The 26,984-nt window shown below is 41.3% G+C and overlaps 1 protein-coding gene across 6 annotated transcripts in view; it reads right to left on the reverse strand.

Moving 5' to 3' along the window:
* Nucleotides 1–517: 517 nt before the first annotated feature.
* Nucleotides 518–26,984, reverse strand: part of LOC139443152 (extracellular tyrosine-protein kinase PKDCC-like) — a 58,752-nt gene continuing 32,285 nt past the window's right edge. For all 6 annotated transcript variants that reach the window (XM_071224106.1, XM_071224110.1, XM_071224107.1 and 3 more), the window contains exons 3-7: nucleotides 19,974–20,105; nucleotides 5,248–5,456; nucleotides 3,867–4,123; nucleotides 2,375–2,551; nucleotides 518–1,830 (exon numbers count right to left, since the gene is read on the reverse strand). In XM_071224106.1, the coding sequence (XP_071080207.1) occupies nucleotides 1,748–1,830; nucleotides 2,375–2,551; nucleotides 3,867–4,123; nucleotides 5,248–5,456; nucleotides 19,974–20,105 (858 nt within the window). In that variant the 3' untranslated portion in view covers nucleotides 518–1,747. The remainder of the gene's footprint in view (nucleotides 1,831–2,374; nucleotides 2,552–3,866; nucleotides 4,124–5,247; nucleotides 5,457–19,973; nucleotides 20,106–26,984) is intronic.

The following is a 26,984-nucleotide window of genomic DNA, read 5'->3' on the forward strand; positions in this document are numbered from 1 at the left end:
GCATTTGAGGCACATAAAGCAACGGACCTGTGTGTCTTTTTGTTTCTGATGCTAGTATATTATGATGCACCTGGTGTAGTGGTTGGGAATATCGTCCGACCATGTCTGTTGGACGAGTAAAGTTTAAATTGTTGTTGTTATTCACCACGAACAGAAATCAAATTTACACACACATTTCTTCATTTTTGACATGTTATGAATAGCTCGCTACCAGCTTATCTCAACGGCTGTTTACTAGTACTGTACCTGGCTGATCGACAGACAGACATCCAGCCCATTTTGTGCCTGACAAATCTCTTGCTGATTTGTCCGGAAACTAAACATTGTGACAAAATTGCGACTGTTTAGAGGTGGGTGGAAATGAGTGTACTAGTTTCCACAATCCTGCATACATGGGAGGTAGATCTCCGTGTCTGCGTGACCGTGTATTATTTCCATGCTTGATTACAATGTATATAAAAAGCCAACAAACAATAGTTACAAAAATGATTTATATTAAACAAACAAATATCGACATCCTTACATCACTGACGAAGACTCCTCACACACCTAAAACGCGAACTCCCGACAACACGCTTAGTGCCGACACCTACTGATTGTCCTGACAACGCACTCTACCAGCAAGTTCAACATTATGACAATGAACATGGCTTATTTATAGACGATTTCACTCCAACCGTCTGAACAACACAATGGAATGTTTTGATATGTTCTGTACTTCTCTCGAGTCCACACCAACAGCACCAATCTCTGAATCTGCAGGACACAAAACAGTCTCTGGATTTACGTCACTGGGAACACTCCCGAGTTCGTAATAAGTTGTAATAATGGATTTTCCCGTCTGGGGATATAATTCTTTAATTCAACTTCAATTTAGGGGATTTGAGTCTCTCTTACGGAATCAGTTGTTGGATTTCGGCTAAAGTAAACATCACAATCTCCCAGGCTTTGGAATAATCACGATCATCACCTAAACTAAGAAAATATCTCTACTAAGGGGATATTCAAAATGGCGACGCACTTGATGTCGTCTGGTTTTTGTACTTTCACTGCTTTTATCAAGGCATGTATTCATTTGGTCCACAGACCCTGATCCTTGTCTGCCCATGTAATCCCCGGACACCACTACAGTATCATCAAGCTCCTAACACCGTATTCGATCTGGTAGCTACACGAAGCCTATCAAAGACTAAAGGGAGAATAACAGTCTGTGTTCGAGTTTTCAAAAATATGTCAAATTACTTCCCTCTGCAGTTTTCAATTGGCCTCAAACAATAATAGCCCTATAAAGTGTCTGTGGCAGCTAGGCGCCAAGAAAGCACGTTTCAGTCAGAGCAATTTCCGATGTGCTAGCATCCATCTACGAACACCCTTATTATTTCCTGAAGAAGATCAATTCCTTCCCTGCTCTACTCAATTGCCACAACCCTCCACACACCTTCGACGAAAGTTTCCAATCTGCAACATAGCCTCTTGATTCTACAAGAAGCATGAGTCATAAGCACGTGGAGATCGTGCGTGGCGTGCCGACGCATTCCAACTTCCGCTGATCCGCTCGCTCGGGCTTCACTCCGATCAAATCCGATTCCTTCTGGCGGATTGTCCCGGTGATGGATAGAGAGTGGGGTTGATTTTTCAAAAGAGCACCATTAATGAAATGTGGGAACTGAAATTGTCCGATCCATATCACAGCAATGGTATTTCACAGAAAATCGCGAACCGGCGGTTTTTTTCTGTCCAGGGCGTTTCAGGATGGTCGCAAATACAGCTCTGTTTTGGAATTATGTGTGGGGGCTGCTACTCCGTTCTTTAAATGCACTATCGTCCGGCCTGTAAGAGGAAAAGTAATTATTTGAAAGTGAATTTTTTTGTTATTACTCACATCAAAGACACTTATTTGTTATGGAATGGTGCAAAAAGGAGGTTGGGCATAAAACGAGCTTTCACAAATCTATAACAATTGCATTAAGCATGAGCAATAACATCACTCTTCAATCTCCAACTCTCACATTAAGCCCCCTATCCCCTTTCCTTTTATGCATTACACTGATATACACTCTTTTTATACACCCTATGGAGTGGAAGATTTAGGAAACTACATAAAGGATCATAATTGATCCATTATTACAGATTAGCAGAACTTGGGGCCAACAAATGGGTCACTCCTACAAGGATCACACGCACTCACATGCTACGAGGAACTTGCCCAATAAGGTAAACCTTCACGAAGTCTTCCTTCTCAAAAGCCAAAAAGCCAGATAGATTGTCTACGAAATGGTCAATGTTTTACACGTTTCATCAAACAAACCATCAAATAAAGGATCTTTTAAGATTGAAGAAGATCTGTTTTAATTCTTTATACTTGTAAACTAACCTGTCCATGTTTTTTGGTTTGTGAAGACAAATCCCTTGCAATCTGGGTCAAGGTTACAAAGGTCTTCAGCTTCCTGTCGGTCAAACACTGACAGTGTACATCCGCCTCCCGACATCGAGAAGCGACACCTATAGTCGAATTGTCCGGGGAGATCACTCTCCTTATAGTGAATGAATGCTGAAAATAGGACAAGACAATTATCTTTAATTTGATTGTGGCAGGGGGCAGATGTTTCATTAACTAGAACATTATATAACGGTAAACACATGGCATTTATACGTAGGGAACACTAAGGTGTTTGAATCTACGGGTGAATTAGCCTCGGGCCTAAATACATTTCAAGCAAGTTTGATCAGGACATTCAAAACCCGCGATGTACAGTGAAACCCGTGACCCGGACGGAAAACAAAGGATGGGGTAGGACAAGGGCTCTTCATGGCCCACTGGAAATGTCAAAAGTTTAAAGGTGCCGGAAAACTTCAAGTATTGGCATGAAACTAATCAGACATGTTCAAATGGCTGACTTCCACTTGCATGTTTTATACTTCTGATATGATTAAATTTAAGTATGTTTAATGAGTTACACAGCCGTTTTTTAAACTTCAAATGAAACTTCAGTATGGGAAAATCCGTGACCCAAGATAAATCTTGTATCATATCTTTATATTGTATATATATTTGCATCTCCTTTAAACACCAGCCTTGTTTAAAGACTTACGTTGAAATATTTAAAAAACGCATACCGAAAACAACTAAATCAACTCCTTTGACTCATTTCATCCTTACATGTGCATTGAGTGTTGTCATACTTTTTGTTGAAATTAGTCTAGTTCTCATTCATATGAACACTTCTGATACCTTCAACAAAAGTTACTAATAGTTTTGCTTGGACAATATCTCAGTTTCACAAAAGGCACTTATAACCACAAAGTAGCCTCTGTGGGAACAAGGAGTCTATAGAAAATTCTTAAAAGTGTATTCCTGTCAAAAACTGCAATACTGTACTTTTCATGGTGATTTAATTGGAATATCAACTACCGTTACTTTCTACTTACTACTACTTTCATTGACCGCCTCCGTAGTCTAGTGGTAGAGCGTCCGCCCGGAGAGCGGAAGTTGCCTGAGTGGGGTACCCATGTTAAACTGCGACAAGGTATCTCAGTGGGCAAGCACTATAAATTCGGCATTAGTCCGGACTAGTACAACCAGCCACACATGCACGTCCCTATATATGTGTAAGAATCTTAAACGCGACCTTAAACCCCATTTCACTTCACCGATATAATTTGATGACATGTATTACCGCAATGGCTGCGTTTAAGACTACATTTACTATAAACTACTACTACCACTACAACTACTTTCATTCGCTTCTACACCCCTAGCCCTGATTTCTCTGTCAATAAGTACCACCTTTGATATGCACGAATATGTTATCAGCTGATTAAAATCGAGGTCTGAAAGAGCACTGAGTTCAAAGCATCTTTGGTACCTGTTCGGGGGACGGTCGCAGCAGTCCTGTTGAGATGACTGCCTGATTTGTATAAACTGACGATCTTTTCCATGTTGTCCACGAGCTGTCGTGAGTCCAGGCTGAGGTTTTCATAGGCATCCACAACCCGGTCGATGAGCGACTTCAGAAGTGGCGGTGCGCCGTGGGGAAGAAGGAACGTTGTGAAGTGCCTGCCAGCGTTAAAAGTGTTTCGCATTTCGTTGAAACCATTACACCGACCATGTAGGCAAGGCATCCTGCAAAATAAGTCATACATGTGAGTGAGTATATTCGTTTAGCATTGCTTTAGCCATACAATACAACAGGGAACAGAACCCAAGTCGGCATCGGAGACACAAACAACAGCACTATCCTTTTGTCTATGTGCTGTATCCTTGTCGATTGTTGGTTTCATATAACAATTTCCTTTTGGGTAGTCTAACGACTTAGAATCTGAGGTATATGTTTATGTGCTAATGAAAAGATTCTCATGATTCAATCTTAAAAAAGAGCCGTGGATATCAAATAGCTATTATCAATAATAACACCAAGAAATGACATCACAAAACACAAAACGTGTCAATATCATGCCTTCGTGATATTTAATGGTGAATTAAACAAAGTCGGGATGTTCATGTACATTTACAGAAAGTTATATCTGGGCAAAGGACCCTATAAACAATATCTGCATTAGTTACAATACAGAGTCTGTATAATTTCTCAATCTCATTAAAATCAGATCTTAGTTCTCGCTTCCGCTAAACAAAGATCTGGGGACATCCCATTACGGGTCACGTCAGAAACGACCTTTCGCGAATTTTGACCGACCAATGAAATGACTGACAAGAAATCGACATTAGCCAATAAGAAGGCAGCTTTCTCGAGCTTTACGACACTAATTTCAAACTGGCGACTACGCTTCGAAACATATTTTGACGTATTCTCGATTAAAAATATCAAAACTGAAAAGAACATTCTGGAATGGCTTTAATAATGGCCTAGATTGTATGGATATAATCATAAAACCCGTAACTGTCGTTCGGAATACCCCGTGTTAAATATTTCGTGGTTGCATGATTCGAAAACACATTCCTACTGTCACTTTCATGATCTGGTAAGCGACGTTCTGATTAGTTGGATGAAAGGTCGTTCTGACGTGACCCTTAATGGGATGTCCTCAGATCTTTGTTTAGAGATAGCGTGAACTAAGATCTGATTTTAATGAGATTGTATAATTTCTCTATTTCAAATGTATTTGTTTGAGAGTTCTTCGCTAGATCAAAGGCTACTGCAACGACTCGCGGACTTGAAAACACACACATAGAGGCCTCATACTAAATATTAAAAGACCCACAAAAACCGTCTTGTATCATCTTGTTACCTTTTTGTGAAGTTGGAGCTGGAGAAATGTAGAGAACAGTCCCGATCTTCTTGACATTTGGGTTCATCAAAACCTACGTCATCAACATCTGACAGCTTCAATTGGCCGTTGACCAACACAAACTGCTGCCGCCGGAAGTCGTTCATTGCCATCGAGCCGAAGGGCGTAGTCGACATGAATCGAAGAAGTCTCGTCATGTCGTAAGAAATCTGAAGCAAAAGTGTGTATTAGCACGATAGAAACAAGAAACTGGAACTTTACGATATACTGTGCACAGCGAGACCTCGTTACCTCCCGGGAACAGTATGTGTATCGTGTTGTCAATCGCTCTATGATTTCTTGAATTCCTTCTGCGCACATGTTCACATGAGAATGATCAACACTGAAGAGGATAAAATGAAGAACATGCTTATATATAGATCATATAAAAACCTTGCGAAGAACCTGTTCTTACATAACAGGACTTCATTTGAAACAATATAATTTAACAATACACTGACTCGTCCTACAGTTTTACAACCTAATATTCCTTGAATCAATCTTTTATGGCAATATTCAATGCACCTTCATCAATCACAATTTGTCATCAAGTCGTACACGGTGTGCGTCCATGTCTATATATCTCGCCGCAGCATCACAACAGAATTTCACTGTGAACGCTGACTAAAATAGCCGCATTAAACCAGCTCGTGCTCCGGCCGACACAGGCCCCGAACCGCCGACTAACGTGAAGCTGCTATATGTGTGGATGAATGCCGTTCTAGAAATGTTTGTTGACGATAGTACAAACTGCCTCCACTTGTTCCCGCTCTGTTACACGTTAAGGAGGGTGGTGAACAGTGGGTGCTCAGTATCTTCATGTAATACCGCAGATGATCTTTGAGTGAGTGAACTGTATATAACGCCGCAATCAGCAAAAATTCAACTATTACATCAGTCTGTATACACAGGAAACCAGAGGTGAACAGCATGACAATGCGCCACGACATCTGGTTACACCATTCAACCAGCTTCGTCACACTACACATCCTGACCAACCTATACCCTTTTACATCGTCTTTTGCAACAAGGCTGATGTACTGGGAACCTATTCTGTGCCATACTTCCTGCTCGGTTGTAATTAAAACTATCATTTGTCAAGATAAAGCCTTCAAATCCGTCTTAATGTGAAGGATTATTCAAAGAAATTTGGAGATTTGCCAAACTATTAGGGGTTTGCATGGCATCTTGTTTCAGGGTCTGTAAAGACTATACCTTGTTATACACAACTTGAAAGAAGATTGCGTCTTGTATCAAGAATGAAGAATTTTTATTGTACAGAACACCCTTGTAGGGCAGGGTACAAACTATCTACATATGGGAATAAATACAACTATAGACATGAGAGGTAGATATACATTATATATAGAGATATTTCATATTATTTGCATTCACAGTATATAAACATTTATATATATCATGAGGTGGCTGGCAGCGCACACTTTAATACTGTATTGATAAGTCTAGTGTAGATAATGTATTGATAAATCACAATAGTTGTAGTAAAGATTTAACGTGATATCTGAACGTTGTCTACGAGACTGGTTCTTTTAATAAACATGTCAGAGATAATTTGTGAAACATATTTTGCTTTTTCAGGGTAGGGGTTCAGGACACTTGCAACGATTTTATAATCATTTTGACAATTTAATAGATCTATTAGAGAGTCCTATTGATCATCTGCATACACGACTGGCCCTTTATACAAATCTATTAAAAACACCCGGAATAAAATCAAACTTAAACGCTTAGAAGCGATGACGATCCTCAATGGGTCCATACTTATCATAATCATTACCACCATGATCACGTAACTCCATCGTTATGCAACTACTGCCACCACACACAGATCGAACAGACCATCTCATGTCCCAACCTCTCAAACCATTAACTAGGTTGGCTACAAATATTGACCTATTTGTATATTCCCAATGCCTGAACAGTACACACTAACACTGGCATGGTCTCTAAATTAGTTTCAGGTGACCAATATGTCATGACAAATGTTGACAAGTGTTTGTTGCAAACTAAGTCAAATAATTGTCAAGCAACAAATAGGGACTGACACGAGAGTTGTCCCCGCGAGAACGGCGTCGTGGCTGTCACAGCCGTCTTGGGAGTGTGCCCTTGCTACACAGCTGTATGTGTGTGTTTGTTACACCTGTATGTGTGTGTTTATTACACACGTGGGGGCTACAGCACTGACGCAATGACGACATAGTTGGCTCATGTGCACCTGCACCTGAACAATGCTTGGGAATTGGGTGGCGGAGGGTGTTATTACTTGAACATGTAACTAAAACGTTATCTGTCTGGACAGGCAGTTTAGTCCGGTTCAGACAGAGGGGAGTCCAGATTAGTCAGATTTTAAAGGAAGAAACCATGACGATAATTACCGTAAATTTGGTCTGGTATTGACAGATTCACTGGATCGCAACTGCGTATTACTGTCTTTCGCGCTTGTTGCCTAAGAGGTTACCATTTTTCAGTCCATCGAATTGTGGGGGTTTGGAAAATCTCGCCACCCCTTGCAAAGGTACCCTAATACCCTCATGTCAAAACATAATATTCATTACGAAAAAGGTGACTTTGTCCAATTACATCGAAGATTGGTGTCTGTAGTACATTATGATAATCCTTTTGCCGCATTAGATATATTCATATACAAGAGCAAGATGCTGCTGCATCGAGGCAGGCTATACATCGAGGGAGAGCTCGAGCAGCTTTGTACAACACTGAACAAGGTCTGTGAAGAACGAACTTTATAAATTGTGTCCATACAGCAAGATATTCGGCTGCCCTTTCGCCGTGGAACAGGGAAAATTTAAAGCGAAGGTGTTGTCTTCCGCAGTTTAAGCGGATGTCAAAGAAAAATTCGTTATACATCACTTCCGGGATTTCACCTGCAAAAACTTAAGAATTTAAGGCATGATATTGAATGTTTTAGAGACCATCAAATCCGATCACCTCACCCATGACTACCCATTAATCGCTACGCATATCAACAGGAAAGAACCAGTTAAGGGTCTCCCATTTCTCTTGCTTGTGTTTCTGAAGTTTCTCCACCCTGGGGAACCCCAATGTCTTGATGGCGTCTGGTTAGCGCGAGGGTGATTTGTTTATGCAGGGCGCCTCGCGCCTGTCACGTCACTATCAGCTGTTTATGCCCCAAGGTGGCAGTATTATCTAAGATGATCGGAAACAAACAGTCTCTGGTATGTGTAAGACGAGGGGAAAATACCCACATGAAATATAGGATTAACGTAATGGGCCTCTTGAATGAAATGAAAGCCAGTCAAATAAACCTCATAGCAATCCTCAGCAATAGTGAGACAAAAAAAGGACTACATGGCTGAATAAGCATGGACCATCTCTAGATCGCACTTCACTCGGCGCCATGCAGACTTTGCCAGACGACATTCTTGCGAGTACATTTCAAATGAAGCACACCATATTTATACTGATTGGTCATAGTGGCGCTGTTTCCGCTTAAACAGAAATCACTGATCAAATTGAACAGTGAACAAATACATACGTATGAGTTTGTTTTCCATGTAAACTTAAAAAATAACTAGAGGTGTAAGCATTTACCAGGAAAGATCGAAGCAGTTCCGTCACCGCTATTACCCCAAGTGTAAAGTCTTAATGTTCCCTCATGTACTTCCAGTCCAAAAACATCACTTCCAGAAATTGACATTTATGAAAACAACCTGTCAAGATCCAACAATTGTACAAGTAAAAATGCAACAGTAACTGGCAATAACAATAACCACAAAGATGACCTTGACCTTTGATAGAAATTACAAGGACAGAACCATATTTAATAAAAAGCTGGACGCCGACCTTGACCGTTGACCTTCGTTGACTTGTACAGGGCCTTATTCTATAGAAGGTATATACCAACTGAAGTTTAATGACGCATAAATACCTTTTGAAAACGTGTAGTCAAGCCTCTGATGAGACATTTTTCTATTTTGTGACCTTGACCTTTTCATGACATGTGCAAAAGAATCCCCAAGGGACGTATATGGAAGAATGTCAACTGTCTTTGTGTAGTAGTCATTAGAAACATCACCGGCGGCGACGGCTTTCAAATTCCAACGAGAGTTTAAAGAAGTTCTGTTTTTAATGGGGCTGCGAATAAACACGTACAAACATGGCCTCATTAGTAAGTTCCTACGACAAGCATGGGGTACAGGGTCCTGATCGTTTTGCTGTAAAGATGCCAAAGTTACAATCTGATTAAAATCGGTTATTTTACTCCAATACGACACCTCTGCGTCAAGACCAGATGACACCTCCAGCGAAGGTCGCGTCAGGCGAACACTGAACAACCAATATAAATGAAGAGGCATGGTGACCCAATAAGCTGTCAGCTTTCTAAAAGAAGTCGGTTTCATTTCTTTACCACCCCGATTCTGACATTTCAAATAACAAACGAAAACCCACACACAACACAAATATTTCTACGAAGGTATTCACTGTTGGATGTAGATACCACAGGGGAGGATAAAATATCCACAACAAAATAATATGGCGTCTCATTTATCGTTTACATTCCGAACATGCCGATTGGCTTCGTTCGAGCTGCAGAAATCAAAGATGCATGTGTGAATGCTTCGCTCATTGTACCGAGAAATTAGAAGCCCCTCTACGTTGATCGGCTGACTAAACCGTTCACCTGGTGCTACAGTGAGGGTGTCCTCAAATCTTGACGCATCGGGGTAAAAACGTATTTGATTGTCAACGTTATTTCTGATTCATCACATTTGAATAGCTCAAAGTGTTCATGGTGTACGATTGGAAATCGGGAATCTCGAACGAGTGAAAATTTCATCAGTGCCATCATAAACAATGGGTACAAGCCGTCACATTGAATGAAATCCTTCGAAATATAGTTGGGTCGCCAATTTCTGGTGAGATATTGCGAGCAAAAGTGCATGTTAATCTTAAGACCTACAATTAAGTGCAAACCATTTGCTATTTCAGACACAAATATGTTATGAAACGAACTGCGTGAGCTTGGAATACCGGTACATTGTTAACGCAAAACTGCTAATTAGCTGAGGCGAAACTGCTCCTTCACACTTCATCGGTGAAACTGGAAACCTGTCAGTATGAATAGGATCAAATTCGAATTTGGCGCCACCTGTAACTTAACAAAGAGAGAGGGATTGTGCTACTTAGAAAGGTGATCACGTCTCATAAACCACATGTCGGCTCGTATGTACGCCGTTGATTAATCAAACTTTATCACGTGACGTGTCATGCGCATTGCCCCATATCAAAATGGCCGTCTTTCGACATTGACAGAGAGGGCTGGACGACATCAGAGGAGCTGTTTCCTGCTTTTTTAGTGGTTTTAAACGCTCACGTGAATGAGTCACGATCCAAATTGCAGTTCACAAACATCTTTGACACCCTCAAAAACCATGGCCGGCGACGAGGGAGCTGAAGGTCTCAAAATGTCGTGGTGAACCTGAAACTTGAGCGCAGGACTCTTTGTTAAGTAGGAAACCTTATCTTCGTCCAAGACAAAGCTGGGGCGACGGGGCCCCATTACCAATGAAAACGGACATTAAGCTACAAAATCGAGCCTTTCTCGTTCATTTTCTACTCTTCAGCTTTGTCTGGCGCCCAGCATGCAAGTCAATAACTAAGCTCCACGCACTGACGGGTTGTAGTGAGCACGCAAAGGCAACAAACAGCTCGAGGACATGTCCGCTAAATCGAAATGGCAACACGAGTCCAGTCTGCTCGTCAAACCCATTCACACCCTATAATTTTATCAAGTCGGCTGACTTTAAATCATCTTACAATCTAGAATGGCAATTTCTCGGGCAAATGATTTTGAAGAAACTTGAAATCTTGACAAGGCGATGAAATCAATGTATCAGTTTCAGCGAAGCTGTTGCTTCTTTCCTTTATCAGTGAATTCTAGATTCTTATAAATTGTATGTTAGACTTAAAGAACCATGCAGTAACAAAAAGCTGACCCCCAAAAGCAAATTTCCTTTTAAACAAATATAAAACCGCCTAATGGGTTTATAAAAGTCCTTGAAGAAAACTCCCTTGATCACACATGTATCTGTCCCGCCTAAAAGATGAACATGTACGCTGTCTCTTACATGTAAGATAATTATATAGATATGTATGATTAACTATACGTGATAAAAAATGTTCCTAATCGCCACCAAACCATTAGATACCATCAGTGAAAATTTAAAATATGTTTCCGCCAACAGAATTCAGTAAGCCCCACACTAACGCGAATGTAGCAGACAAACAAGGTCACCAAGAATAACCCGGGCAAATCTGGGCAAATCAACATTTCCCATTGAGTTCACATATAAGACACATCGTAATTACTTCCGATGATAAGGTCTCTCCATACAAACAATCTTACATAGTCTAGCTCCCAGCCACGACTCGCCAAGCCTTGCCTCGGGGGACCTCGGGCCCGAGTTCTGATTCAATTATTTCTCTCCTCCCAATTACAACATAATAATCTGCTCCCCCGGCGTTACTGACATCGGGGGCGAGAGGGACTAATTACATCACACGTCTCATGGCACCGGCAGTTACGTCATTGTCAGTGTGACCAGGGCAGACTGGGCCCAAGTCTAGTATACTTCAAGTACGTTTGAGGCAAAACCTGTTCTGGTGCGTGGTGAAGTGCTGGCATTTTTGGTGTCAGAAGTGGGGTTAAGATGTCGTAAATTAGTTCATAATAACGAAGAAGCCTTAGCAGACATGTAATAATGGTGTCGATGGGCTTAATAAAAAAATGAACACGTTGACATAAGAAAATGCAGAAATACTGCGAATAAAAAAATGATGTGTTGACGTCCCCGAGGAACGTAAGAAAGAGTCGGTGTAAGAGTCATACGGGACTCGCTGGTTGCAACAATGTCAGGATCAAATGAACACGTTTGCACGTTCATTTAAGTTTTAACAAACCAAAGAAGCCTGAAACAACATAAAAGCAAATTCCTTTCCAAAACAAGACAGACAATAACATCCCCAATACTTCAGGGTATTGCGGTAGTGAGTGTTTGGAACGCACTCTTAACATTTCCCTGAGATTTAGTGTGCGGGTTGGGTTTAATACCACTTAGAAATTGTTCCAGCTGCATCACGGACTGTGCATCAGTGGCCTTCTGGTGAATTTGTTTGAAACGAAAAACCCTAAAGTGACAGGTTGAAGACCAAATACCTTGTACAAACCCACGAACACGGGTATGGTACTGGCAAACCAAGAGCAATAAATGGGGTGAATCCACGATCGGCGATTCCTGGCACGACTGAGGGACGCAACTCTCCGCACAGCGAATTCCGGCGCCTCGATTATGGACCACCCGAGCCCCGTACTTTAGGTAGTTGGGAAGAGTAAAGCAGCATCGCATATACGACAAAGACCGCAATATCTTCATGTATTACGTGTGGTGTTGTTTGCCCGGGGAGATGCGCTGGCCACCATGTGATCCTATCCATGCACTTCATCATCCCACATGTACGTGGTGTCATGGACTTGCCATGTCATCATCGACGTCCCGCCCTCTCCATAATCAATCAGCCTGGCATACGCATGTCATTGCCTACCAAGTTATTACAAGCTTCATAACAGGCCCACCAGGTTTTCACAAAATTCATAACGTGCCTATGTCAAGTGTCACATGTCACAGCAAGCTGATACCAGATTACAATGTTGATGACATGTTTCAAGAAGCGTATGTAAGTACTAGAAGATAGTGTTACTAAAAAATCAATATGTGGGTCGTAAATTCCGTTTCTGAACTCCTGCCAAGGCACGATCATGTTGGTATACAGCTGACATAGAAGAAGAAGATATGTTCAGGCAAATATATGGATAAATATCACTCAAAGGAAATTGTTCCATATTGATACTTTCATCTGATGTCTCTTTTGACATGTAATATTAAATTCGATCTGTAATTGTATCTCCAACATCTGTTAATCGCTACTATACACACCAATCTCAACAAATTAGTCTTTGGTTTCGATAATGATGCCGGCTTAGTTAGAGATAAAAATCTTCTGTTCTGTGCATCAAACGTCAGCCAAGGATGATTACCCATGACAGATCTGTCGGACAGGTGGGACAGGCCTAAATATAACTGTCACTCAAAGCACGCGACAGGTATTGTTCCACTAATAGGCATGGGCGGGAACAGATACTTTTTGTAAACCGACAACAACTGTACCCCGTCACTAGAAACGACTCATCACCATGCGGGTGAGTGGGTGAGTCAGGGTTCATCCTAGTTTAAATATTCCATCAGCAATAATGCCATAAACATGACATTGAAGAACGTTGACCACAATATTGACGGTCGGTTCGGTTGCTCCGCCCCGATTTGGAGTGGCTACACAATCACTGCCACCAAACCCTTCACCAAGAAAAAGCGTGAGCCTGTTCAATTGTTTGTTTAACGCTGCAACATTCCAGCTACATGACGGCGGTCTGTGAATAATCGAGTCTGGACCAGACAATCCAGTGACTGACATAATGAGCATCTATCCACGCAATTGGGATACAATGACATGCATCAACTAATTAAGTGAGCCTGACCACCCGATCCCGTTAGTCGGCTCTTACGACAAGCATAGTCGCCTTTTACAGCAAGGATGGGTTGTTATAGACCTAATCTACCCCGGATCTTCACGGGTCGCCTGTCCAATAAAAATGTATATGGAAGTCTTTTTCTCTCTCACAAACCTCGACAGCAAGCGTCCTGTATTACCTCCCTTATCAATTTCATTTCGATATGAATGTTTACGATTCACGACCGTAATCTAATCCTTTGCAGTTTTAGGAATAGGTTGGTGAATATAGTCTTCGCTGTAAGACGCCGTGATAATATTGTTCTGTCTTCACAATCCCCTCGTGATAAAAATAAACATTTAAACTAACACAGGCGATGTAAACCGTGGCAGCTCGTTGTCTGGCCGCCACGTGATGACAGTGAGGGACGCCCGTCAATCAAACCAGCAGGGGAGACAACTCCACATGACAATAAATCAACATTTTCAATACTACGACCTGTGTTCAAATTATCCCAATGGGAAAGCGAAAGGTCAGGCCTGTTTGTACAGCTCTCCGTGGTCGGCCGAAAAGGTACGACTCGACCAAAGAAAGATGGGAGACGGGACAGTAGAGTAACATCGGACGTATCCGTCTTCTAGATCCGTTCTGAGACTAGCAGACTCAGCCACATAATGGGTCTTTCAGTTTTACTACTTGGCGAGCCCATAAACAGCTCCCTTCCACAAATGCTAATGTCAAATTGAATGTCGCATGATGCACGGCTCATTAGGCGCCAATTACCCAGCAACCCTTGCGGAACAGACGACACGAGTAGAGAACAATGTTCTCTCTCTTGCTGTCAGTCAACGGCCATTCAGAGCAGACGACATCGTCGGTCTATTCGAAATCCATTTGCAGTTGATTCAAACGCCCAATACGACGTCAGAATGGATTCCTCGTGTTCAACATGGAACTGGTAAATAGATTAGGAAACTGCGCTGACGGATCGCGGATTAGCTGATCGTTGAGGGAATTTCCAGTTCTTCTTTCTCCCAATTTTTTTTGCCCTCCACAGATAACAGTGGTGGGGGAACATTGTTAAATGACTTAGCACTCCATTTCCTATGTATTAGACCCATGGTCCTGCACACACGTACACTGATAAGGTTACCGCTTCCTCGTCGCTTCTTTCAGTTAACATGCCGCGTTTTCCCAGCACAAGGCTCGCCTGAGAATAGCCACGTTCTGTTCCCTGTGTGTTGTAGCTGTCATCGCAAGCCCGCTAACAACTCGCACCTTGCTGAACGATGTGCCCACCAGATATACCTACGTCCCCGGGGGTGTTTCCTCTAACAGAGTGAAGGTAAAGGTGATACCTTCAATTGTCCTGACTCAAATAATCAAAAACTCCAAGGTTTATACTGAAATAAAGGCATGAGCTGGGTTTTTTCTTTCGTCGCTTTGAAGAGTATTACATATACAGTGACATGTCGTGTTGGCATAATGAGGGAGGAAAGCACAACGCACATGGTAGACTTCTATCACATTGATGAAAAACCACGAGCATCGTTATAGTGCCCACACTCCAATGATCATAATGGGGGCGACGACTCCGTAGATCATGCTCTGGGCATCTTGTGCACTCTTATACTGATAATAGAGGTATCACATATACAAAGAACCCTCCTTGGATATTACTACCGACAAAAACATAGGGAACTAATTATTTGAATGTAGCTATCGTTAATGTGTAGATTTACAATACAGTGGCGTTGCATCTGAACGTAACATCTAATCACAATGTACTTTCACATCATGCATGGACAGAAGCACAGAAGAGCAACTCACAATAACAAAAAATTCATCCGAGGCAGCATCTCAATGAACAGAGAAATTGCGAAATGTGGGTACGACAGTGTGTGTGTGTGTGTGTGTGTGGGGGGGGGGGGGGGGGGGGGGGGGGGGGGGGACGTTAGCATCCCAACCTGCCCGAATGTTTGGCAAATCGACTGTGGGACAAGTGCTGTCCGACGGGTGGGGTTGCAATGAGACCTAGGTTAGATCGCCTCATTATATTCATTGCACAACGCAATAGATTCAAATCTGCTCCTGTTTTCAATAGAGAATCTTCCGTACATTGCCAGCAAGGCAAATATCAACTTTTAAAAACCGGTACTATGCAGCCGCCTGAAAGCAAAGCAAGGCGTCCGGTAAAGGGTGTGGCCCTAGCAGATTACCACAGGCGGTTATTATTGGGATGGGCTAGGCAACACCAGGGACGGACTGTGCGTCAGTGGCGTTACATGACGCAACAAGGTTTTGTACGATGGCAGAAAGAACGTTGATGGCGACGTAGCGGCGAGTCGTGTGCCATGATCGGTATGGGGGCAGCAGTGTCATGGTGTGGGGCGGTATCACACATGACTGGCGAACACACACACACACACACACACACACACACACACACACACACACACACACACACACACACACACACACACACACACACACACTTAAGGCCGAAAAATCCTGCCTGCAATGTCACACAAGATGATCGTCATGTGTTTCGACGAACAGATTCGGGGGGGTCAGACTCGCTGAGTTGGTTGATGCAGGTCATATCCCAACTGCGTAGATCGATGTTCATAATGTCAATCACTGGTTTGTCTGCTCCATACTTGAGTATTTACAGACCGGCGTCATATATAAAGTTTACCCATCCGCTTATAAGTTACTGTGGAAAACAAAGATGAGGGACCTTCTCTTTGTAGACAAGACGATTTGAGGATAAACTCTCTCTCTCTCTCTCTCTCTCTCTCTCTCTCTCTCTCTCTCTCTCTCTCCACACACCCATCCACCCACACGAATGTCTTTTCTTTACATGTAGTTTTGAAATAATCGACTTGTCATATGTTCGGCACAACACTCTCTTGCTTTTTCTAATCGTTGTCATCGGCATTAAAAGATGTTATCCCATACAGGCCACCGTAGCTGAAAGAAGCCCATCGTGTGCATAAACAGACTTATTCCCCAAGCTGGCGGGAGATTACGTTTATATAGTCGTCACACAGATGTTGGCTTTCCTGGCTTTATCGCGCCTCTGATTTATATTCACCGGAATCAAAATCGTAACCGTTATGTTGGTAATTACGGGTGAATTTATAGGCATATTCAGCCCCGAAGCAAAGCGCCATACCAGCTACTCAGCCTGGATTTACGACCAGTAGGGGCGACGCCAGCGTAAATATACACATAGTTATCGTGTGTTATCTCCTCCCTCGTAAATCCTTTCTTACCCAAATAAGAAAAAGTTGATAGGAATGGTGGACGTCGTTGTTTAGCCTGACTTATTGCGTCTGATCAAGCAACAGTAAAACGCTGAATATAGCCGTTTTGAGGACCACAGTGTCGGTTATAAACATGTCGTTGGCGATAATACAAGAAGTGTTGAAGTATATCATTCAGGAGGTTGCTATTTACACGTGAAAGGTAAGTTCCAGAAACAGAATATCAAACAAATCCGACCTAAAACCCAACACACTGTCGGCCCCTCAGCTACCTCCCCTTTAAAGTTAGACTTTCAAAAGAATGTTCTCGTTGTTTTTTTATATTGTCAGTGCGTTCATCAAACTATTAGAGGGTAAACATGAATCTTTCTTAAAATATAATGGAAGTACATGGAATCCCGCTGACACAGTTCGTATAACGGTCCACGTTAACTAGATTTCCGCTGATGTCTACAACTCTCTGCATACACGTTCTTGACCGCTGACAGTAATCTTGTGCTGTTTCTATATATACATATACATGTACTGTGAATGCAGAAACAGGCTAGACTGGCTAAATGGAAAATCTTTGATATCCCTACCTATAAAGAGATCCCATCAATACGCTACCGGTGTGCTTTCCGTGCAGTCATCATTACCTGTCAAAAACTCAAGTCTAATTTCTCTCATTTTCTTACATCAAAGAACACGACATCAAAGATCGAATATCTCTTTAATTTCACCAAAATTTCCATCATTATTTCCAAGATGGCAAGTCTCGTCACCCTTATTTCCCCTTTGACAGTGGAGTCTGTATAATCACGTCTCTATCAAAGGATCTGTTGACAAATCTCGAGTATCTAGGCAAGTAATTTGTCCACATCTAAGGCGAAGGTTGATGGAAATGCATGACAGGACATTTTCTTTGAATATGTTGTTTCCTGCTTCAGACCTAGCAGAAATTGGGTGACGGAGTTACGGGTCGAGTACCTGGGGACGAGTTGATCGAAATCCCAAGATAGAAAAATAAGGGACTGATGCATCAAAGAGTAGATCTGGCCACGGAAAAGGAAAAGAGGTCGTGCAATCTAATGGATTTTAGATACAGAATCACTGCATATCAATCATTTCCACCGGCCGCCATCTTGCCTTAAATAAATTTCCGGATGATAGATCGTCTGCTACCATGCTAGACAGAATGATTCGATAATAAACTTGCTTGGGTGTCAGAATAACAGCAGACTTTCATGGCTAAATGCCGTCTGTCAGAAACATTAAACTTAATATACTTCATTTTGAGAGCGGAGCTTGATCTTGAATGTCCATGAAAAGAATCCGACGTATTCACCATAGTAGAACAAGTGGTTGGTTGCATTTATGGATTACCTCAATTAAAGACCATTCTAAACATTCATTTCTAAAGACCGTTTTACAGAATAGTATGTAACTTTTTAATCGAACCAAAATACTTTCAACTGCGGCGATTTAAATGTTTTATATTTTATAAAAACCTCGGCAATAAAAAACAAAACACTTGGAATATTTTCGTATTGTTTATAAAATATAGCTACTTTGTACGTACATCTGAACCATTACCAAAAGCAACACGCATTGATATCAACTCATCCCAGACTGTTAAACGACTATACACAACTTCTCCCTAAAGATTTCAAACTGCATGACTAAGACAGGGTAAGAACAGCATTAGCTCCAAACAAGTGTGAGTAACTGAATTCGGATCTCTGGTGTGTTGAGGTCAGCGTTGCCATGTATTTCGATCTTCCCTAGGCAAGTGAGTAAACTGACTATAAAAGTCCAGTGTTCCCCCTTGCGGAACTAGAATGGTATTATGGAGTTACATTATGGCTGGACGAACGAGTCTATGTATAGTCAAATCACAATCGCGCAACGAAATCAAAATCCGGTCCGTAAACTGTCATGAAGATTTCGGTCGATTGCAGGATTTGCACAGCATTTGCACCGCTAATTCGTTGTCAACAGATATTTTCCAAATCGTTTCATGTTTTTAATCAAGGTGATCACGTGATCTGATGAACTTCGCAATGTAAGACTCCTTTTATCACAATATATATCTTGATTATCGATCAGATCGTCTTGTTTGAAGCAAATGCAAGTGATACGAGAGGTGGAATCTGATTGGTCCATAGGCGAGGCATAGAAGGGACACAACTTGTAATAGCCACTAGTGGCGCTACGATCGAGCCTAGAAATAGTATGAGTATGGTTTTAAGTCGTTTAGCAATATTCCAGCAATATCACGGCGGGGGACACGCTTCGGCTAGGGTGGAAACTGGACTTTTAAAGTCAGTTAACTCTCTGCCTCGGGAAGATGTGTATTTCAGGGTGGCCAGCCGTTGTGAATGCAACAAGTATAGACCTCTACATAACTGATAAATCTTGTTGTAGGCTACAGTCAACAATGTTCCAACTGAATCCTGACGGCCTGTAAATAATCGACTCCGGGCCTGAAAACCAGAAACGTCTTGGTACCATAACCGAGTCTGACCGCCTGGTCTAACGACAATCACTGTATTCCTATAGTATTACCCAGTTGTAACCCAGTTGCGGTCCGGATTTGACTCAGTTAGACACAAATAAATACAACGTGTGCTTTTTATATGAATATATCATCAAAAACTAAAAATGCCGTAATGTTAAAAAATGAAGTACGACAATGTTAAAATGGGAACAGATGATTTATACCCTACAAACGAAGGTTTTCATGAATACCTTCACGAAAATCATGTGATATTGAACCAGTGTAAGCCTTGTCCAACTCAACAAGCAAACTCCCCGAATATCGGGGTACTTCCTGCACACATACAACAATTATAAATGTAACAGGAACATACCCTCAGTCGGTCTTCCCATGATAACTGTAGAAGCTTGATCAGGTCGATTGTCTCTCCTAGTTCTGTAACCATGACAACGGCAGTGTTGCTGTCACCATCATACCGTTGCTTGGGAACACAGAAGCCAATAACCTGAAAAATAAATTCGAAAAACCATAATTTTTGACATACAGAAGATAATTACCAGGCAATGAAAACATGCACCGAGAACTGGTGCTTCCTGATTAAAACTGAATATTTTATGGAGGATGTTTGTGCGCTCCAGGTGCCGGCGGAGATGTCGGTGAAAGCAGGACGAGGACGTCAGCGGATATAATTCCATCGCTGGAATCAGATTAAATTCTAATACCTGTGCTTGAATTTAACGCACTTATATCATGATTTCATTCTCAAAGATGGTATCTGTGTGGGCGGACGGCATGACGACACGAAGAAAATCAATAGTTACATCATCGCGTAAATTCATATTGGGACCAATAGACGCGATATACGAAAGATGTAATGTAGCTCACATACACCTGCCTGAAACCGCTACTTAGCATAATCATTTTCGGACTCTATTTAGGAAAAAGCTTGCCCTAAACTCACATGAACTACAAAATCCAAGACACTGAGCGAAGCAGGTTCAACAACATACCTATTGACAAGATACTGTGAACTCTGACCAACAAAAAATAGGACAAAGTCCTCTTTTATTTTAAACCACCCAGCTTTCATAAATGAACTTCTGCTAACATATGACAAACAAGATGTTCGACTACATCCAGCCTTTAGCACAAAATATGAAAACCGCGATTAGCAAATTCCAAAATCAGTGCAGCTACAGCTGTGGAACTACAGCTACATTCATACCAAATTCCATCACATAATAATGAGTGAGAGAGGGATTAACGCCAATCTGAGCAGTATTCAAATTATACGAGGGGCGATTGATAAGTTCTAAGCCTAACAAAGAAAACAAAGTCAGTTATCACGGTGTGTCATGGTAATGTTGGAGGAAAGCCTGAAGCCATGGATGTGTTAGATAAATAATAATAAATAGCTTTTTTAATATGGATGAAAAGTATTGAAAATCGGATTCGAACATCTTGAACGTCGTGTACAAATTCAAGTGTTATTATTTATGGAAACAAGCACGCGGAGTTTCAGCTTCATCCCTCAAATTTCAATATTACTTTACCAACACACACATGTGCACTTACACTGATTATAGTCTTGATAAACTTCCATGTTGCCTACGTAACAATGTAACGTGTATTGTACAGTAAAGATCTGTAATCGATCGGGAACAAAAAGACGAAGGTGAACGTCAGATGTCATGAAGCTCACCTACATTCGACTGAGCTATCTATGCTTGTAAAGCTGTCATTCAGCATGGATACATGACCAGTCGATGCACTGCACGGACTGTGGCAGGCATCGATCGTGCTGCATCGATGCACCGTGGATCGTTGCGACGAACTTGCGACTAACCAAATCAAACCTTCAGTCAATGGTTCCTAAACCAATCATACTATTTCAAGACAGATGCACACTTTGAGAAATGCCATGATCGACGATTGTCAGGAAACAGGTCAGTTGGTATCAGGTACACAAAGTGCTCCGAGCTTCTAAGCAGGTCCTGCTGTTTACTTAGTAAAACTACAGCACCATTCACAACGATCTAGTCGGAAGATCTGATTGTAATCTCGGTGTATTGGCGAGTGCGGGAGACTTCACGTGTGGGCCACATGGCCGTACTTGACACGTTGAGAGACAGACAGTTTAGATCTGTCCGTGAGACAGTAACTACATCCCAAATGCCTGTCAAGTCTAATCTAAACAGTGTCTGCTAGACCTGTATATCCTACTATATGCAAATATACATGATTATAAAGAAATAGCAACAGATCGGGACCCACAAAATAAAGACAGAATTTGATGACGTGTTGTTTGCACTTGCGCCTAGTCTACAGCATCTAATACCATAATGCCTATATCATCAAATATGTAATACTGATTGTTTTGTTTTTGTATGTGTCTACAGGAATGTAAATTATGTATGTCTGTATATATGTATATATGAATCATAATGTCTTGTCTTTTTAGTTTGCATCTGTTCCGTAATGGAACGTTTCTGCAATAAATCTTATCTTATCTTATCTAAATTAAAATGTTTTTCACTTCGGAATTTATATCATTAAAGATAAACCTTTCTCTTACATATAAAGGTGGCTAAATGAACATTTATCTCAATAGTATCCACACAAGTCATGACATGTTTGACACTTTCAATATTTTTTTAAACATAAAAGAAAAGATTAAGATGCCAACGTATTTTTTATATTTTTAGAATGTTACAGCAGCGCTATATCAACAATGTCATTATTCTGTTTTATTCCGTCGTTAGGATACACCCGTAGGAATTCTTGGTGTAAGTATCGGTCCCAAACAACATTTGCTTGTCAAAAGAGGCGACTAAATAGATCAAGATGACCAGGCTCGGTGGCATGGTTTATTGCATATTATCGTATCCCAATTGCTTGGATCGTTGCTCATGACGCCAATCACGGGTTTATCTGGTTCAGACGAGTGGCGTGAAACAATAAACAAGCAATATCACGTGATACTTCAAATTTTAATATAAAACTGGTCAAAATTTATACTGGTGTCACGTGTTGTTTCATACAACGCAAAATAAGTACTTTTAAAAATGCATTCACACTATAATGACCCACCCTACATCAATAACGACGTCACTAGCCAGACGTTTCGGCAAGAGATCGGATGTTGAGTTGTCAGTTTCTACATGTGTTTCGCGAGTTGACCGAGGTTAACTGCGAGTTTCTCACTGTGGGGCAGGGACTGATCTCACGTCTCGGCTACAGAGGAAATATTTTGAATACGGGTGTACCAACATCACACCATCATGATTTTCGTTCGAGACCCATAGCAGTTTACTGTGAGCAAACCGGATAGCATGCTTTCAGGGCTTTCCCGACTTACCCATGATGAGATGGAACATGCTATTGCTATAGAGCTAACGATCGGGACGACATTCTTTGCTTTAGAAGCTGCAGTCTATAGCAGACACTTAAGTACCAACTTGAACAGTGATGTACGACTGGTACAAGTGCAAATATAAGGTCACCATTAAGAGACCACAAACTGACAACAATTGCACATGTTACTTGGTTTATTATATATTTATTTAATGAGCATATCTATGTAAATTACGTGCGTGACCATATATGTCCCGCTTGCGAGGATCGTTGCTCGTGACGTTAATCTGGTCCAGACTCGACAAAATACAGACTGTCGTCATGCAGCTTGAATATTGGCGAGTGCGGCGTTAAACAACAAACACTATTACATGTATCTACAGACCCGCGCAGATACGGGGTAGAATAGGTCTGCAGCAAACCATGCTTGCTGATAAATGCGACTAACGGGATCGGGTGATCAGGCTCGCTGACTTGGTTGATGCATGTCATCGATCTCAATTGCGTGGATCTATGTTCATGATGTCAATCACTGGATTGTCTGGCCAAGACTCAATTATTTACAGACCGCCGTCATATGGCTGGAATATTGCTGAGTGCGGTGTAAACCGACAAACACACGCACGCGCGCTCGCGCATGTATATATATATATGTGTGTGTGTGTGTGTGTGTGTGCGTGCGTGCGTGCGTGCGTGCGTGTGTGCGTGTCTGTCTGTCTGTCTGTCTGAATCATTATTATATTGCGATTGATTTTATTAATGTGGGAGTTTGTCGGTTATTGTTTACAGTACAACGGTGGTGATAGCCCGGGCGTTTACTTTCTCCACATATCTCGTAAACATGGTCATGTAAGTTATATGTTCGATCTAAGCAAACACGATAAATTAGGACTTAATCCATCTAGCCGCACACCGGATAACACAACACGTATTACTACCAAGAAGGTGTAAGGAATTTAGCTCGTCTGGAAATAAGGCTGTGTAAACACCAAGCTTGTCTTATTGGAGATTCGGAACTATGCCAGAGGCTGCGGTTTCACTGACTACCACACTGAGCGTAACTGGGCAGGATTACCCTAGCAAAGCAAGCATTTAGAAAAAAAGAAGCTTTCTTGATCATATTAGTGGTCTGGTGTACAGGAGGCTACATAAGCGAGCATTGTCCCTGCTTGCCATTTCTTGGCGAGAAAGGCATGGCAGATAAGGTTCGGCGTGAGACTGACATTACAATTATCTGTTATAGAACATATTTAATCAATGTTCATTATCATAATTAATACGTCTGGTTGGAATGGTATATAAGGATAAATGGCATCGTAAAGCAGAGATGATGAATACTTACTGTCCCATGGCCAGCGAGCTTTACACATTAAATTGATAATTCTGATGTACTAGGCCACAACATAAATACTCGTGTTTTACGTGACAAAGTCTTTACAGATTTAGGTCGATATAGATTACATTAATATAATATTGTTTTGTTTGTTTTTTAATAATTTCAGATCTGATAATATTTGAGTGTCGCAAGTAAAATGACGAGTTGGTCTGGCTTTCTGAATACCGCTCCCGAAATATAATCTAAATATTTTTCTTTTCCAAACGAACAACACTAGGAATAGAACAATTTCAGTGTTTTCATATAATCCGTTTTGATCTTGAAGCAGTAAAACGCCTTCGAATTGCAACTGTCGTCAGTCATCTCAAGATTAAAGATTTTTTTTCTGAGGAGAGCTGGTTTAAAACAAACTTATCGATTAACTCGGGAACAAAACAAAACACCGACCTTCGCTCTATTTATACACCGTTGTAGAAAACAGACATTTCTAAAACACTAGTCTCATACAACTACAAGCCGCTGGAATCGAGTCATTACCCCAGTGCCTGATATAATATTACTGACTTCGAAGTCCTGTTCAATCACTGGAGAGAGTGCTGGTGTCTAGAGTTTTTTCTGCAGTTAGCAATTGGGCATAAGATGGCATCCATCAAATAAGAACATGTATTCATCATGAACCAAACACATTTATATACAATGATCCTATCAGCATTACTCTGGTACGATACCTTCGCGCAGAGATATCATATCGGAGTAAAAGATCTGATTTTAATGAGACAAAATACACATCACGTACTAATTAATCATCACCGTCGTTACTACTTGAATCGATAACGCGCGATTGTTGTTTAAGCTTTCATAAGAATCAATTCATAAACATTTTTTTATTGCTGGGGCTCACATCTTTATTTTCCACATCAAATTACCACTGTTGATGTTTCATAAGTGGTATGTATCATAATCATTAATCTCATAACCTTTCAGTACTGCAGCAATTAACTAAAGTTACACTGCAATTCAAATAGGATTTTTCATTTTAACATATATCTGCACGCGGACTTAAGAAAAAATTCCCTCCATATAATATTAACCAATAACACAAAAACAAATATCTTGAACCGTGATACATTTGTTCGAGGAAAACGACCCATATCGTTGTCCGTCACTCTTGATTATTCCCTCGACAACACATCACTGAAACCTAGCTCAGCAACATCGCGCTTTGTTGCATCGCGGTAGATCAGAATTTATGCTTGGCGAAACACCGATATGCGATATGATCTAGATAAATACACAAATCATCAGCCCGGGACTCCAATCTCTCCAAGGAAAATATACAGAGGTCATGTGTGATAATTCCTTGTGCCTCGGTAGAGGAAACACAACGACGGTTCAGGCCAACTGCGGGAGAAAGCACGCGCACATGGTATGTGAGCCGACATGTGTGAGGCATGGCTGGTTTGTCTGGGAATTGGGAGAATGGAGATGTTGCATTTGTTGTGAACGAAAATTTACATTTGCTGTTTGGTTACATCCCCAGCGTATGATGAAATAATTTCTTTATAAAGTCAATATATTATTTCATGAACGCAAATATTTCAAAATCGTCTTTGATGAATTGAAAACATGTGTTTGTACCGAAACATTGCTGGAATATAAAGCCGACATGTACTGTAAGGCGTAGATCTAATCCAGCACAGCGGAGAGGGCTGAAAATCACATTTGCAAGGAGCCAAGAAACAGAAATTATTTTATCAGTACGCTATCCCCTAAAGAACGAGACGAAACAATACAAACATGCATCACTATATTCCAGTGTATATGATTGGCAGTGTAGTGTGCGTGTGTGCGTGTGTGCGTGCGTGCGCGCGCGTTCGTGTATGTTCAGAGAGCTCTGACACCTGACCTGAACCTACCACATTGTAAAGCCGGAAGAAAGTCGGGTGTCAGCTCAAATAACATAATTTCTTTATTTCGGAGGGGGCGGTCGGGTAGCCTAGTGGTTAAAGTGTTCGCTCGTCAAGCCAAAGACCCGGGTTCAATTCCCGACATGGGTACAATGTGTGAAGCCCATTTCTGGTGTCCCCCGCCGTGATATTGCTGGAATATTGCTAAAAGCGGCATAAGACCATACTTACTCACTCACTCATTATGGAGACTCGTAACGTCAGAGTTGTGACATGGGGAATGGAATTATTGTATACGATAGATACTCTATTGTCTGCAAGTGAGACTGAGGCATCATATATTCAATCGGGGTTTTACGGGACGCACAAATGTAGATAACTGACGCACAAAAAATATACTGTATCCCGAGGGACGCATAATAATAATCATAATGTACCTAAAGCGTATCGAGCAATTATGGAAGTCATCCATCAATCATGACCACTGTCCACATGAGCATCGATTCATTTTAGGCTGTAAAGTAATTATCAAAACGTACATTACACTACACCATTCATTACTTTACAGAAAACCCGTATTTCAAACAAAACCGTATATACATGATTCCAAAAATGTATTACACGGGCTTCCTAAATGATACTGTTCTGAGTCAAGTTTTCCAGGAGCTAAATCCATTAAAGCGTCATACACGCTTCCTTCGTCGTAAAATACCTACCATCTCTCTCTTAACTGCACTTATATTGTTGGGTATTATTACATTTGACAGGCAAATCAGCTCACGTAACC

The sequence above is a fragment of the Haliotis cracherodii genome, unplaced genomic scaffold (assembly GCF_022045235.1).
Source record: "Haliotis cracherodii isolate W230 unplaced genomic scaffold, xgHalCrac1.p SCAF_5, whole genome shotgun sequence".
NCBI lineage: Eukaryota > Metazoa > Mollusca > Gastropoda > Lepetellida > Haliotidae > Haliotis > Haliotis cracherodii.